The sequence below is a fragment of the Coccinella septempunctata genome, chromosome 1, assembly GCF_907165205.1.
Source record: "Coccinella septempunctata chromosome 1, icCocSept1.1, whole genome shotgun sequence".
Classification (NCBI taxonomy): domain Eukaryota; kingdom Metazoa; phylum Arthropoda; class Insecta; order Coleoptera; family Coccinellidae; genus Coccinella; species Coccinella septempunctata.
The window spans coordinates 54,553,339-54,568,356 of NC_058189.1; the positions used below are offsets into that span (position 1 = coordinate 54,553,339).

Below are 15,018 nucleotides of genomic sequence, written 5' to 3' on the forward strand. Positions count from 1 at the left end.
AAAATCGACCTGTATCTCATAAACGGGAACAGTTATGCAAAATCTTATTTGGACAACTTGAGTTTCACAAAAAAGTAGGACAGAAACGTAAAAACCGCAAGGGTCTATCTTAAATAACAAGCGAGAAACCTGGCTGTCTCACCCAAAATGGGATGCACTGTACAATGATACGGTCTTGTTTTACAACTATGACAGGTTGTCCTAGACAATTACCCCAATATACAGGTCTAATTTTTGGTAGTGTTACTCTACAGGGTTCAAGGTATCCCCCTTTATATTAATCTGACACGATCGAGTAAATCCCGAATTTTCCTCTTGGGCTTTCCAACTATATGGTTCTCTGCCGGATAGGTAATTAATCAGAAAACACCCTGTTTAACCTTGACTTTGTATCAATATTTCTTGAATACATCAACGCTTAACGTTACAATTTTTTCATGCTCAATTTCTAATATTCATTCTTGAAATTGAATTAAATTCAGCTACAAATATTTTAATTTTACATAGTGCAGCCAGAAATTCGGTTAGTCAGTCGCAAACTTTGCCTAGTTGGAAATCATAACGTTATTGCAAAAGGAAAGGAGCACTAAGAAATTAGTCCCAGTTTCCCTACTCAAACAGGCTTCTTCTTCAGCTTCATTCGTATGCTGCTGGCTTACATTCTGGCGGATATTCAAAAATTACGTTCAATTACAACGTCGAACGTCGGGCAAGGAAGTACCGCTGCCCGAGTTTGCCTAAGGCCCGCCAAAACTAATTAAGTCCTAGTCTGAGTGAATGAGAGACGGAAACAGGACTGAATTCATAATCGCGAAAATTTCTCTCGCCCACCCAGGACGAAATGGAACCAAATTCAATGTTTAGCGGCCAGAACGATGGCGATAAAATCGTAATAAATGGAATTGTCTGTTGGAAGGGGGGCATTTTTGACATTCCCGACGTAGGGGACGATTGGATTCGGAAAATGGGAATTATTTAATTAAGCAGAAAAAATTTTGGCTTCATCAGGACAACTGCGACTCATCCTGCCGGGTATAAAAACAGGCTCATCCCGTAACTCGCATTTATTCAAGTTCTTAACTTAGTGCAGATGTTTTACAGTAATTACTCGAATAAAAAAGTTTTTCAAAAGGGTATATTGACAATTATTAAAACTGAAAAGTGAATTTGATATGCTTACAATATTCTAGAGCCATGTAGAGTGGAATCTATTCTGAACTTCATCAATCGGAGAAAATGGTATAGGAAAAAAGTGTTTAACTTGACCTCAAGTATCTACTGTTGAAATATTTGTACGAGTTAAAGAAGTTTCATTGGTAAATGAACATACGGTAACCTGAGCTAAAGCTACCCTAGGCGAGTCCAAAAAACCCATATTAGATAGGTCTAATCAATTCCATAACCGAGATACAGGGTGCTTCATGTATTCACCAAAAATTTGAATTTCTCATAACTTTTGAACCAACTAGGCAGGGGCAATTTTTAATGCTAGGAAACCAAAAAACCAACAGAAATGAAGTTGAGTCTACATTATATGGGATTGAGAAGTCAATAAAAAAAAAATTCTATAGTGTTCACCTATAATGATAAATTTTTTTTTAAGAAACGTTAATTTTAGCGAAATATTACAATAAATATCATTTGTTTAAAATTACAAAATTAATCAAACTTTTCAAAATTTGTTCATCAATGGTATAATATAAATACAAAAAAGTTTCTTACGAAACATATTTCAACGGTGGCTTCTTTTGCTTACAATTACAAGAGCATACCGGCAATATCCTTTCTGATCGAATTCTGGTTGAGTGCTCAATTCATTTCGGTCAGATTTCTGAATTTTACAAAAAACTGCTTTTCAGGTGCAATCTTCAGGGAGATCTATCTAAGCAGAAGAGTCTCAAAAATATATACTGGGTGAGGCTTTGATTCGTATAAATATTTTAACAGTAGATTCTTGAGGCCAAAAGAAACATTTTTTTCCTTTACTATTTTTTCAGCATCGGCTCAGTTTGAAAATACAGGCTGTTGAAAAACCATAAAAATTTTTATTTTTAGTTCTATCTTACAAACGGTTTGATCGAATAAATGGATTTCTGAATATAATTTTTCATTTATTTGATGAATATTTTTCGAATACAAGATATCAGCCACGTTTTCCAGTTTTCCCATTATGATCATTACTTACCATGAAAATAGTAACCCAACTCTTGAACGCTATCTACTGAATATTTGAAATTTTTGTAACATAAAAGTATTCTTCATATTTTCTCGTAAAATGCGCCGAATGAATAATTTGATGTTCAAAAATGAAAAAGTATCTGTGAAATTTGGAAAATTGGGTGGTTCGGCTGAATACACAAATCCACAAATGTGTATTGTCACAGATTTAGCTAGTTATTCTGAATGTAATTATGTTTTTTCAGGGGTGGCATAGCTCATTAGTAAAACTTAAAATGGCTATATCTTTTTATCAGGGCTGAATTGGAAAAAATGGTATAGGAAAAAAGTGTTTCTTTCGACCTCGAGAATTTACTGTTGACTCACCCTGTATATATTTAAGATCCACACAAACAATCGCACCTTAATTTTTTTCGTAACTAAAATTAATAATTTTAGTGCTTGGTGTCGTAAAAACGCGTTACTCCTGAACGTAGAGAAAACAAAAATTATTTCTTTCGGAAACAAAGCAGCTGAAGGAGAGCAATTAACGATCAGCTGCTTAGGCTCTACAATTAGGTCGGACGAGTCCACTAAGTTTTTGGGTATCTACATTGACGAACATCTCAGATGGAGCTATCATATTGACATCCTATGTAAAAAACTAAATTCATCATTTTACGCCATTTATCGAGTGAAACATTGCTTTTCAAGTGAATGTCCTATGAACCTATACTACTGCCTTGTATATAGCCACATATCATATAATATTTTGTTATGGTGTGTTTCATCGGATGTAAATAGAGTCTTTGTTTCTCAAAAGAGGGTGTTGCGGATGATATATGGTGTAAACTCAAGATCCTCTTGCAAACCTATCTTTACTAATAATTGCATATTAACTGTACCCTGTATCTACATCTATAAGTCGCTGATCTTAATTAGACAAAAATTTCAGAGTATGGATAAATTATCTAGTCACCACTCTTACAATACACGGAACGTAGAAGTTTTAACTCTTCCTAAACACAAAACAGCAAGATATGAACGTTCACCCACTTATCAGGGCATAAAAATCTATAATAAATTACCAGCTTGTTTCAAATCCTTAAGTTTAATCCGTTTCAAGAAAGCCATTAGATCTCTGTTAAGTCGTAAGGCTTATTACAGTATTAATGAATACATATTATGTGATCAGCAACTTGATTCAATGTAATATTTGTATTTATATTTTTGTGTCCTTTTCTTGTAGTAATTTTAAGTTGTATCATGATATGATATAATATAATAATGAATTTGTAGCTATTTTTTTTCTGACTTGTCCCATACATTTATATATGTCCTAAGGGATTAATAAATACTTACTTACTCACTTACTTCCTTACTATTCATTTACACCCTGTATACGCTTCACTGTTAATTATTATGTTGACTTGAACAAAGAAAAATTGATTTGTTGAAAATAATTTATTCGTACTCACCGACGTTAGAAATCCGGAACCTGGTGCTTGATCAATTCCCAGTAACAGCCTGACGAACGTGATAACATAGTCTTTGACGAAAGCCTGGTACAGAAGTGTGTCCAACATGCTCGCGCTGAAGACGCTACCAGCAGCAAATGGAAGTCTGAACATATACGATATGTGCGACCCCCGTTCCTTTTCGCACTGAAACATCCATTTCATTCGTGTTCTCAAAGGATGCTTCCGAAGTTTTGGGGACAGTGAAAATAATTAAATAGTTGAAACAAAAAAAACTTAATTAAATATCTTCAAGCGAAGCTGTAAATATAGTAAATCGTTTGACTATGTCATTGCCAGTGTGAAGGAAAGCTAATTTGTGAGAATAAAATACAATAGCGAAATTGGTAATTCGATGTTGTGACAAGACAAAAAAATTTCATCTGCCACACTTGAGTCGCTGTAATTCAAGTATTCACTCATAACTTTGTATGTAGAAATTTTGCTGAAGAATATGAATACATAGTTTAATTATAATTAATTATCACACTAAAGTAAGAATTAATCTCGGAATTAATATACCTTTAAGCTCATCAGATTAATCAAGAATCCGAAAAAAAATGATACAGGGTGAATAAGTACAAACATCTGACCAGTTTCGAAAGAATTGAAAAAATCAAGCAGAGAGACGATTCTACCCTTTTGAATTTCAGTTGAATTCATTGATTTTCAAACAGTAATATTTCCCAAGATCAATACAGTGTGTACCTACATAAAGTAACGTAACTTGGCTAATATTCGAAAGTTATTTTGAATAATTCAGGCTATTTGCATAAGTAGATTAGAAGTATTCAGGGTACATCGTTACTACAAAATTTCTTATAAAAAAATTTTTTTAATGTATATTTTTTCAGTTTTTTATAATTTATTGAATTGCGAATACGACCGCGAATACCGCATAGTTTTGACCTTCTTTATTCCAGAGTTATCGAGAAATAAGTTTTTTTTCCAAAATAATTAACAGTTAACAGCAGCAAATAACATTAATTTTATTTAATTAGATGTTCAAATTGTCTTCCTTCTTCTATTCGACAGCATTTTGTTTGTAAACCTAACAGAAATCGAAATATTAGTAAGTTACATCACTTGATGTACACACTGTGCATTAAGGGGCGTTTTATCATTTTGCGTCGGAGCGGAGTATTCGTGGACGCTCTACGTCTGATCCGTGACATTTTATCTTTCCTTTCCTGGTTTTCCTTGTTTTCGTGGTCCTCCTGATCTGTCTTTTAAGTCTTCCTTACAGACCCAAGGAAGTGAAGCGTGTCCATTCTGTTTATCCCCAACCTGTTGCCTGCACTTAGTTTGTTCTCAAAATGCCGCCATCCTGTCCTTTCTGCGTTAAGACCGTTTTGAGTAGTCAATCATCTATATCCTGCTCAAAATGCAGTAAATGCTTTCACGCTTCTTGTGCTAATTTGTCAGACAAGGAGTTATGTATATTGAAGAGCAGTCAAAATTGCAGATGGGATTGTACTGCCTGTTCCTCCAGTGAACGCTCTATGCGAAGTCGTGCCAGCGGTTCCTCTATTTCTCCGTCTATCTCGAACTCTGATTCATCTAAGAGTCAACTTATTACCTTGGAACACTTCAATTTGCTCATGAATCAAATGCAAACCTTGATTGCCAGTGTCGATCGTGTGGAGAAGCGACAGGACGATCTATTTTCTCAAATTTCTGTTTGCACGTCCACTTTGAGCGATCATTCAAGAATCCTATCCGAGCATCAAAACTCACTGGAGCGATGTTCGGAGGATGTCCACACGATTGGTCTATCCCAGGCGACTTTGTCGGAGGATTTGTCCGCGATGAGGGAGAGGGTGACTACCCTTGAGAGCGGTATTTCTTCGCTTTCTCGACCTGGTTCTGACTATTCTGAGGTTCTGGAACGCTTTAAGAGGTCGCACAATGTCATTTTAGTCGATGTGCCGGAGAGCGGAGATTCTTCTCGGGATATGGTGCTTGCAAGGGAAATTGTTGAACACATTCATAAACCTTCTGGTTCCAGCATTGTTGGAGTGACACGTCTTCAAGCTAAGAATACTTCGAGACCACGTTGGTTGAAGGTCTCGTTTTCTGCCCCCGATGCTGTGACTCGGATCTTGAGGAACAAACTTTCCCTTCGTGGAGAACCACGATTCAAAAATATATCTATTAAGGATGATAAGACGAGAGAGCAGATTAATCAGCTGAACGCCCTGCGCGAGGAGTTGAAGACGAGGCAGTCCGGAGGGGAAGGAAATCTAACGATTAAGTATGTGAAGGGCTGTCCTAGAATCGTGACTAATGCTGCAAGTGCTTCACCATATACTTCGAAAAAAAACTAGATAATATAAGATCATGGCCTGTAATGTATACCAATATACAATCCCTTGGATCTAAATTCTCTGAACTGCAGTCGCTCATTCGGTGTTATCGTCCTAGTATCATTATGTTATCGGAGACTTGGCTCAAACCCTCAATCAAGGACAGTGTTTACACTATTCCCACTTATACTCTTTACCGCGATGATAACAAGGAAGCAGTTGGTTACCGTGGTGTTTGTATCTACGTGAGCGACTGTATTTCCGACAATTTCAACATCAAAGCTGTGCACGAGGACTGGTCTGGGATTGATAATCTATTTCTAAACATCTCGAATAAAGATTTTTCAATCACACTAGGCTGTATTTATCGTCCAAGACCTTGTCTTTCTGATCAAGCTCTGTCTGATTTTCTGTCCAAATTATCTTTGACAGAAAGGAACGTATTGATTGCAGGAGATTTTAATTGCCCTGACGTTCGGTTTCCACTTATACACGTTCCTGCATCCACTTCACCATCGTACCCGTTAGCTAAATTGTTTGTTGATTCTGGATTGCAGCAGCTTGTTCTGCAGCCTACAAGATTTAGAGATGGTCAGAGTCCATCTTTGCTGGACTGGATTATATCTTCCGATCCCAACCTAATTTCTGGAATAGAATATCAGCCTCCGTTGGGGAAGTCCGACCATGCAGTTTTGGCTGCGGCACTTCAGATCAATTTTTCAAGTAGTTTGAACCGACATAACCGCTCAGTCCCAATAATCAATTACGACGCTGTGAATTCCGAACTTCATAAAATGTGCTGGGTCGATTTGTTCGAGCGGGATGATGACGTCGATATCATGTGGAACAAATTTGTCGATATTATGAAGGCAACGCTCTCAAGGTTCACTCGACTGAGGACCATTAAACAGAACCCAATCAAGCCATGGATTAGCCAGAATATTCTGAAGATGATCAGATCTAAAAAATCTTTGTGGCAAAGATACCTCCGCAGTAGATCTGATGCCGATTACCGTAACCATAGGTCCTACTCCAACTTTGTTTCAACTGAGATCAACAAGGCAAAAACCTCCTACGAGTCCCAACTTGCCTCCAGCAGGAACCGAAAGAAGTTTTTCAAGTACATGAGAGCAACAATGAACTCGAGAGTATCTTTCCCGTTGGTCAGAAATTCTGCAGGAGATATTTCTAAAGATGCTCGAGAATCCGCGGATTCCCTTGCTGAAGTCTTTGCTGGCGTCTGCTGTTCCGAACCGGATGGACCATTGCCCTCGGTTCGTATTCCTGGTCCTGGTGATGAGCTTGAGGTTGTTGCTGTTGATGAGGAATTGGTGCTCAAACATCTGATGAGTCTCAAGGAGTCTTCCTCTCCTGGCCCGGATGGACGTTCTCCTTTCACACTAAAAAAATGTGCTTCTGCCATTGCTCTCCCCTTGTCCATCATTTTTAAGCAGTCGTTGGCTACTTCCGCTCTCCCAAAGGATTGGCTGAAGGCGTCGGTAACGCCTATATTCAAAAAGGGTGACAAACTCTCGCCCAATAATTACCGACCCATAAGCCTCACCTCCTCGGTATCCAAGGTCTTGGAGAGAATTGTCTGTGAGCAACTTCTTCAATTTGCGCTTACACATCACATAGTAGGGGAGAGTTCCTTTGAATCGGACGGCCCATGAACCGGACGCTACAGTTTTCTACTACACTCGATGGTAATTTAGCACCCTTTACGTAAATCCCATTTTTGCAACAAGGCGCGAGCCACAGGGTCAGCCATTTTTCAAGAGATATCGATCGATGTTGCAAAAATAGGATTTACGTAAAGGATGCTAAATTACTATCGAGTGTAGTAGAAAACTGTAGCGTCCGGTTCATAGGCCGTCCGATTCAAAGGAACTCTCCCCTACCTCGTGAACAGCACGGTTTTGTTCCTGGTCGGTCTACTATGACTAATCTACTGAGCTGCCTGAATGATTGGACTCGATCCTTGGATCGGGGCTCACCTGTGGATGTACTGTACTTGGACTTCTCCAGGGCGTTTGACCGGGTCCCGCATCGTCGTCTCCTGTTCAAGCTGCGGCACCTGGGCATTAGAGGTGGGTTGCTCTCGTGGATCAAGGCCTTTCTCTCCAATAGAACGTTTCGAGTGAGAGTGGCAGATGTTCACTCATCTGCAGACAATTTGATGACCAGTGGTGTTCCGCAGGGATCCGTCTTGGGCCCCATTCTCTTCTTGTTGTACACGTCTGATCTGCCTCGACTTCTGAGATCTCCATGTGCTCTTTTTGCGGATGACACAAAAATATATAACAACTCATCGAATGCGAGGACTTTACAGGACGATTTGCGGGCTGTGGAGGATTGGTGTCGAGCATGGTTGTTGCCACTGAACACTAGCAAATGCCGAGTTTTACATCTAGGTAGAGGTAATCCGAAGTTTCATTACGTGGTGGATGGTCAACGTTTAGCCCCTGTTGACCACTATAATGATTTGGGTATCATGGTGTCCCATGATTTGAGCTGGTCCCAACACGTGGCGGCTACCGTGGCAAAGGCAAGACAGATGACCTATATGATTCAAAGGTCGTTCAGGGGTTGTAGCTTGGAAACTTGTCGGATGCTCTATTGCAGTTACGTGCGCCCTTTGATGGAGTATGCTGGACCGGTGTGGTGTCCTTCTCTCAGGAGCGACCAACTTCTCCTCGAGTCTGTGCAGCGTTGGAATACAAGAATTCCTTTTGGGAGGATAAGGCCAGACTACCAGGCTCGTTTGAGGTTAATGAACCTACAATCCTTTGAGGATCGACGTAACAGAGGAGATCTTATTGTTACCTACCGGGCTTTGCATGGATTCTTCGGTGTGAATCTTGATCACCTCTACATGAGAAGCAGCACACAACTCCGTGGCCATGCCTTCAAACTGGCGAAGGAGAATTTCAGGACCACACTGCGACAAACGTTCCTTTCCAACCGGGTTTTTGACAGATGGAATGGGCTGCCTCACACTGTTGTTGACGTTGATTCGGTTAACACGTTCAAAAACCGACTCGACCGGCTTATTCGCGACCAGAATTGACTTTTTCATGTTACTGTGAATAGGTGCTTATTTCTCGGGTTTTGTTTTTTTTTTTCATTTCTTTGTGCCCATTGCATTCGAGTGTTTTTTTTTTTTTTCTCTTTGTAATTTTGAGTTTATGGGTGAAAACCCCTACTCTTTTTGTTTATTAATAATAATAATAATAATAAATTGAAATGTCTCTACTTTTTCGATTCTATTCTCTTCCTGTTTTCCAATTATCTTTCTATATTCTGTTGAAGAAAATATCGAAATTGTAGGTACGGTGCATGTAAGGTCTCCATATCTCGGATACCATTCCTTTGAACGAAATACTACTTAAAAAAAAAACACGAGATGAGAAAGGACCGAGCAATTTCGCATTTCAACAAAAACGGATTCAAAGAATACCGAATTTATGCAAGTATCTCGTTCGAATATCCTGTTTCATATTCCTTGCACCATTATGCTAAGGATTCAGAAGTCAGACCACAATGCAATAGCATATGTTCGAAACACAATTCAAAGGTGACTACCAATAATGCTTTGTTCGCGATTTTTGCTTTCTTGGCATTCGACAGTACGAGATAGTTGTGGAAACATCGAACATGAGTCGCATTCCGATAAATGACTGAAGGCAGAGCATAATCTTCCTATTCAACCCTTGCATGATGTGCTTAACAATGTCCTTCATTCCCGTTGAAAATACAGCTTTGATATACATTCTGTGAGAATTTATTCGTAATTCCTTAAAAGGGAAAGAGATCTCTGTTTTGTCCGACTGAGTTCTTCCATCGACGAAAACGTGAAAAGAATGAATGTAAAAGAAAAGCATGTGAGCTAGTAATGAGAAAAACCCGAACAACAACAAAATGTATTTGTTTGGAGATTAACAAATTAAAAAAATTTCATTAGTTTAGGGCCCGTATCGAGGCCCGTATTAAAAGTCAGATTTCAAGTATTGAGAATGTCTTGAGTAGCGTCTTGAGACATCAGTCCTATGCATCAGTCTAATTAATAAATTTGACTTGAGACTCTGTCAAGATGACGTCTCAATCGGCGATCTCACTTGAGTAGGCACTTATTAATAAATGTGACTCAAGTATTGGAATGATCTCAAGATAGGTTTTGGAAACGTAAAATTTTAAGTATGGTCGAACCCTGACTCAAGATGATCTCGAAAAAGAAAAAGAAAAGCGGTTTGCTTTGTGAACTGACAGTAATTTGATTGTCTTTTGTGCTTCCAAAAATCGGCATTATTAAAGTCAATATTGAATCTATGGAAGATGTGGTCAACTACTACGACGAAATCGATTTCATGAAGTTTATCGCAACAGAAAATCAGACTTTTCAATTAATGTCCAAGCCATTGTTGCGCCCAATACAGAATTTTTGGATATTGTAGCAAGATGGGCAGGAAGCATGCACAACTCCAGGATCTTTCAAATGTCCAGAGTTTACAACAGGTACACACAATGTGTACTGGATGGGCGTCTTGTTGAGGATAATGGTTACCCATCATTACAATTTTTACCAACACCTATAACACCTCCACCACAAGACGCTCCATCAATAAGGTACAACAGAGATAGACAACATACCTACAATAATATTTTGTGTATTTTTATTGCATTGATTGACTCTGTGACAATTTCTCCTAAAGCGGTTTCACGCCATCTCGTTGACTAATCTAACTCCAAAGATGAAAACTCCGCCTCCCCCTCAAGTTTTAAGTATTGAGGATACTCTGATCTCACAAGGTCTTCTGTAGGCCTCATGCTATAGGACGGAAGCTGCAGTCAGATGTTACGTCCAGGGTTCTGCTGTTTGTAAAGCTAGAGTATCCTACTTCGATGGCACTACTTCCCACAGATTACAGAAAGTTGTTTCTGTAATCTGTGCTACTTCCGCGGTCTGGTCGAAAAACAATCTCTTCATCAACATCCCTTTTACCTTATTTCGCGAGTGAATTTGTACCCCGAGATCCCATCTGGACCACATGCATCGGCGGCTGATCGAATATGTGACATATTTTGTTCGTGTGAGATCAAAAAACCTGCTTCGTTATATTTTGTTGCGAGCCACTGTATTGAAAAATATCAAGCAGAAATAAAAATACTAATTTCTCTTTCCGTTTTGCAGTCTAAAGTATATCTCAAGACCATTACTCAAGACATTTCATAAGTTGAGTTTCAGGTCTCGTTTCTTGAGATAGTATCAAACTTGATATGAGTTATTATTAATAAGCCGTCATCTTGAGATGCTATCACTATCTTGAGAAAGTATCAACTGAGATAGGTCTTGAGATCCGTTTTCAGATCTGACTATTAATACGGGCCTAGGTCTTTCTATCTCTAGTGATTTTAGTGGAAAAAGGCAATAAAACTATCTCCAAGACACAAACAGAGAATAGAAAATCAGAGAAGTCACAAAAACTATGTGAAAATTGAAATAATACAGAAAATCAGGTTTATAAATGAAGTTTTATGCATAGCTTAGTTTTCATCTCTCAGTGCATTTATAAAATAACATGGTTTGAAAAATACTGATCTTGATCAGGAAATCATCGCTCGATTGAAGGATAAATGTCAATTTGTTTTCAATCGATAATTTAGTCATGAGCTTTCAGAATATCATTCTTTCATCAAATTATGTTCTACCTATACAGGGTGAGTCTTTGACTCGTACAAATATTTTAACAGTAGATTCTTGAAGTCAAAAAGAAACACTTTTTCCCTCTACCATTTTTTCCGTATCAGCTCAAACGGTTTCATCGAATGAAATTTCGGAATATAGTTTTTCAATTATTTGATTAATCTTTTTCGAACACATCATATCACCCCTGTCTTTCAGTTTTCTCATTATGACCATTACGTACCATAAAAATACCAAAAATTCAAACAACCCAACTCTTGAGACTAAGTTGGACGCTTTCTAATGAGTACTCGAACGTCTTGTAAAATAAAAGTATTCTTCAAATTTTCTCGTATAATTCACCGTTTTAGAGTAATTTGATGTTAAAAAAAAATATCTGTGATAGATACTCGGAAAATTGGGTACTTTGGTTGAATCCAACTCTGTTTGAAAGATCCACCGATCTGTAGTGATTCAGCTTCTTATTCTGGTAGGAATTTTGTTTCTCCAAGGGTGGCATAGCTCATTATGAAAACTTAAAATGGCTATATCTTTTTATCAGGGCCGAATCGGAAAAAATGGTAAAGGAACCTCAAGAATCTATTGTTGAAATATTTGTTCTAGTGGAAGACTCACCCTGTATATGTCCATTCATTTATTGTCTATCGCTATTTCTTGAATATATTCAGAAAAAAAGTTTCAGTGATTCCGTTTTGTAAATCGTTGATAGGGCTTTTTAAGTTTTGTGAGAAAAATTGATGTTAAGCAGACTTTTATGGATATTATACAAGTTTACAGTTTTTTACAAGCAATTAAGAATTTAACGCTCATTGGCGCATATACGGATGATGATCTCAATTGAAAAAATGGTAATTCACCGAAATATTGCAAACTAAAATAAATTTTTTCATTCTTCTTTCAATTTCTGACAGAAAACATCTATCCTTCAAGCAAAATATATCTTAATGCGTTTTTTCATCATTTCAATACATTATCAAAACCATTCAATACAAAAACATCGAACTAAAACACCGCAAATAAAAAAACAATATTTGATTTGTATGAGTTATCTGTTACCTGGTTCATCAGAATCGTCTGATGCACACTTCATAAAAGATCATCCCGTATTTTCCCCCAGTCATTTCGACGAAAAACATTGTGATTTCGTGCGAAATATTCCATTGCCTACTCAAATAGGTTTTACCTCGAAATAATGCTCCGTATCTGCATCCCACCTCGGGATGAGCAATAAACTCCAACGAAAAGTAGGCTGACAATTTTAAGGGTGTACTTACCTTTTCCATCTTGGATAGGTGAAGCGCGTATTTGTCGTGTGCTCTGAACTGCATGAATCTCATGTTCGAAGATTGCGACAGTTCCGTGATACTCTTGATGCTGGGGAAGAACCTGCGGATAAATTGGATGTCAAGGTGTGTGGGTTTTATAAGAAATTTATTGTTAATTAAAGTTTTCCCACATCGTGAAATCGATGTCACACAACATGAAGGGACGTTATTGTTGAGATCTACCAAAGAAGGCAGTTGTATCATATTCCAGATTATTGTACGTATTTTACCGTACGTGATACAAGTATTCTTCAGATTTCTGAGGCGAATCTACTGTATTACGTGTTGAATTCACACGATCTTATACGTGGTATGTACACACACGTAATAAAAGTGGAACAGTGTAGATTTTTCTCTCTGTGCCGGGCACATAGAATATAAAATACCAGGAAGGAGCATGCCGGGCTTTTCCTTTGCTAACGAAAACGGCCATATTATGTATAGTACATTGTGTGACTCATTAGTCATGTGCTTGATAATATAATAATAATATGTAGGTTATGCCTATGGTTTTTCTTCATCATAGACCTAATATCAATCAATTCGATTTGAGATCTATGTTCTCTATGAACATTTGTTTCCATTGCTATCAAAGTTGTAAACAAATACATATTTCAAAATGTTTGGTTGTTCATTTTGTGGCTGTACTAAACACAAAAACAAACGGGATTGGTGGAACATTTCACAGGTAAGTGTTTTACATGCTCAATAATTAATTTATTTATAATATATTATAATACGGAAACAGGAGTCGACTATATGCAAGTACCTTTCCGATTCTCAATTTCAGGTCTTATCCTCCCTCCTGTTATTCTATACTTAAAGGCCGGGCCATTGTCTTCAACTGAACTGGAAATCGCTAGAGGAAATTTGATTTGTCTGTTGCATCAACGAGTTGTGGTCGATCTTTCATTGTTCTATAGATACTTCAATGGGCAATGGTCAGAATCTATTTTACGTGAAAACAAATTAAGTTTTGATGACGGCGAACCATGTTGCAAACAATTTTTGGAGTTTTTTCCATATGGTATTCGACAGTGTCTTTCTGTATACTCTTCTGTTTGGATTTCTATCAATGCAGTAGGTTTTTAATGTTCCTGCGTTGCTCTGCTTCACTGCAAATTTTGTACTAGAGGCTTTGGATTCGCTCTTCAATTGGTGAAATTTTATTCACCTATTATAATAAGTTGTTGGGAGGGTTTTGCAAAGGATTCCTGGGTTGACTCATTTTGGTGATTGCCCTTAGCTATGTAGTCTCAGCTATTCAGTATTCTAACAGGGGGCGGCATATTGTTTTATAAATATGAGTCCCTGTTTTGGTGCTTATTCCTTTGTTCTTGTAGGTTAAGGACCTAAAGTATTTGCTTCTGATGATACATTTCTTCTTGCTCATATCTAATATAGATGAGCAACATGTATTTAGGAAAAACAGATCGACAACTGACGCCCTGCTGATTTTGAGAAAAGTGAAGGAGAAGGCCATCGATAAGCTATAATAATAATAATAAAATTTATTTCAAAGTATGTTTCACAGCTATCCAGCATATGTGTGTTTCATTGACTTTGACACAATAAAAGTTCAGCATGTTATCAAAATATCAGACGCAATAATACACGTAATCAGGAATCTGAATATAGACAATACAACAAGAATGAGAGTTGACAACCAAACAACTGAAGATGTACCAGCACCAGCAGGTATTAGGCAAACAGACAGCCTCTGCCCATTCCATTTCAATCTTGTCATGGATGAAATCATACAAGAAGTAATATTTATGAGGAAGGGATACAGATTGAGTGGCAGACCAATCGGCATTGTATGATTTGTCTTTGACGACTCACAAGGACATTTACAAAAGTTCTATCGGATCGGCAGAAGGGTTAACATGTCCATATCTATTGAAAAAAGAAATGTATGACATTATCGAAGGAACCATCACACTGTAAAATAGTTATAGATGATTAGATAGTGAAACGAGCGATCATAATCCGAAAGTGGATATCAAGTC

General features: G+C 37.7%; 1 protein-coding gene across 1 annotated transcript in view; it reads right to left on the bottom strand.

The window, feature by feature from the left end:
- The window catches only part of LOC123311108 (potassium channel subfamily T member 2), a 298,137-nt gene that overhangs the window by 20,852 nt on the left and 262,267 nt on the right, over positions 1-15,018 (bottom strand). Inside the window, exons 20-21 of the mRNA XM_044894894.1 lie at positions 12,959-13,070; positions 3,636-3,821 (exon numbers count right to left, since the gene is read on the bottom strand). Of these exons, the coding sequence (XP_044750829.1) occupies positions 3,636-3,821; positions 12,959-13,070 (298 nt within the window). The remainder of the gene's footprint in view (positions 1-3,635; positions 3,822-12,958; positions 13,071-15,018) is intronic.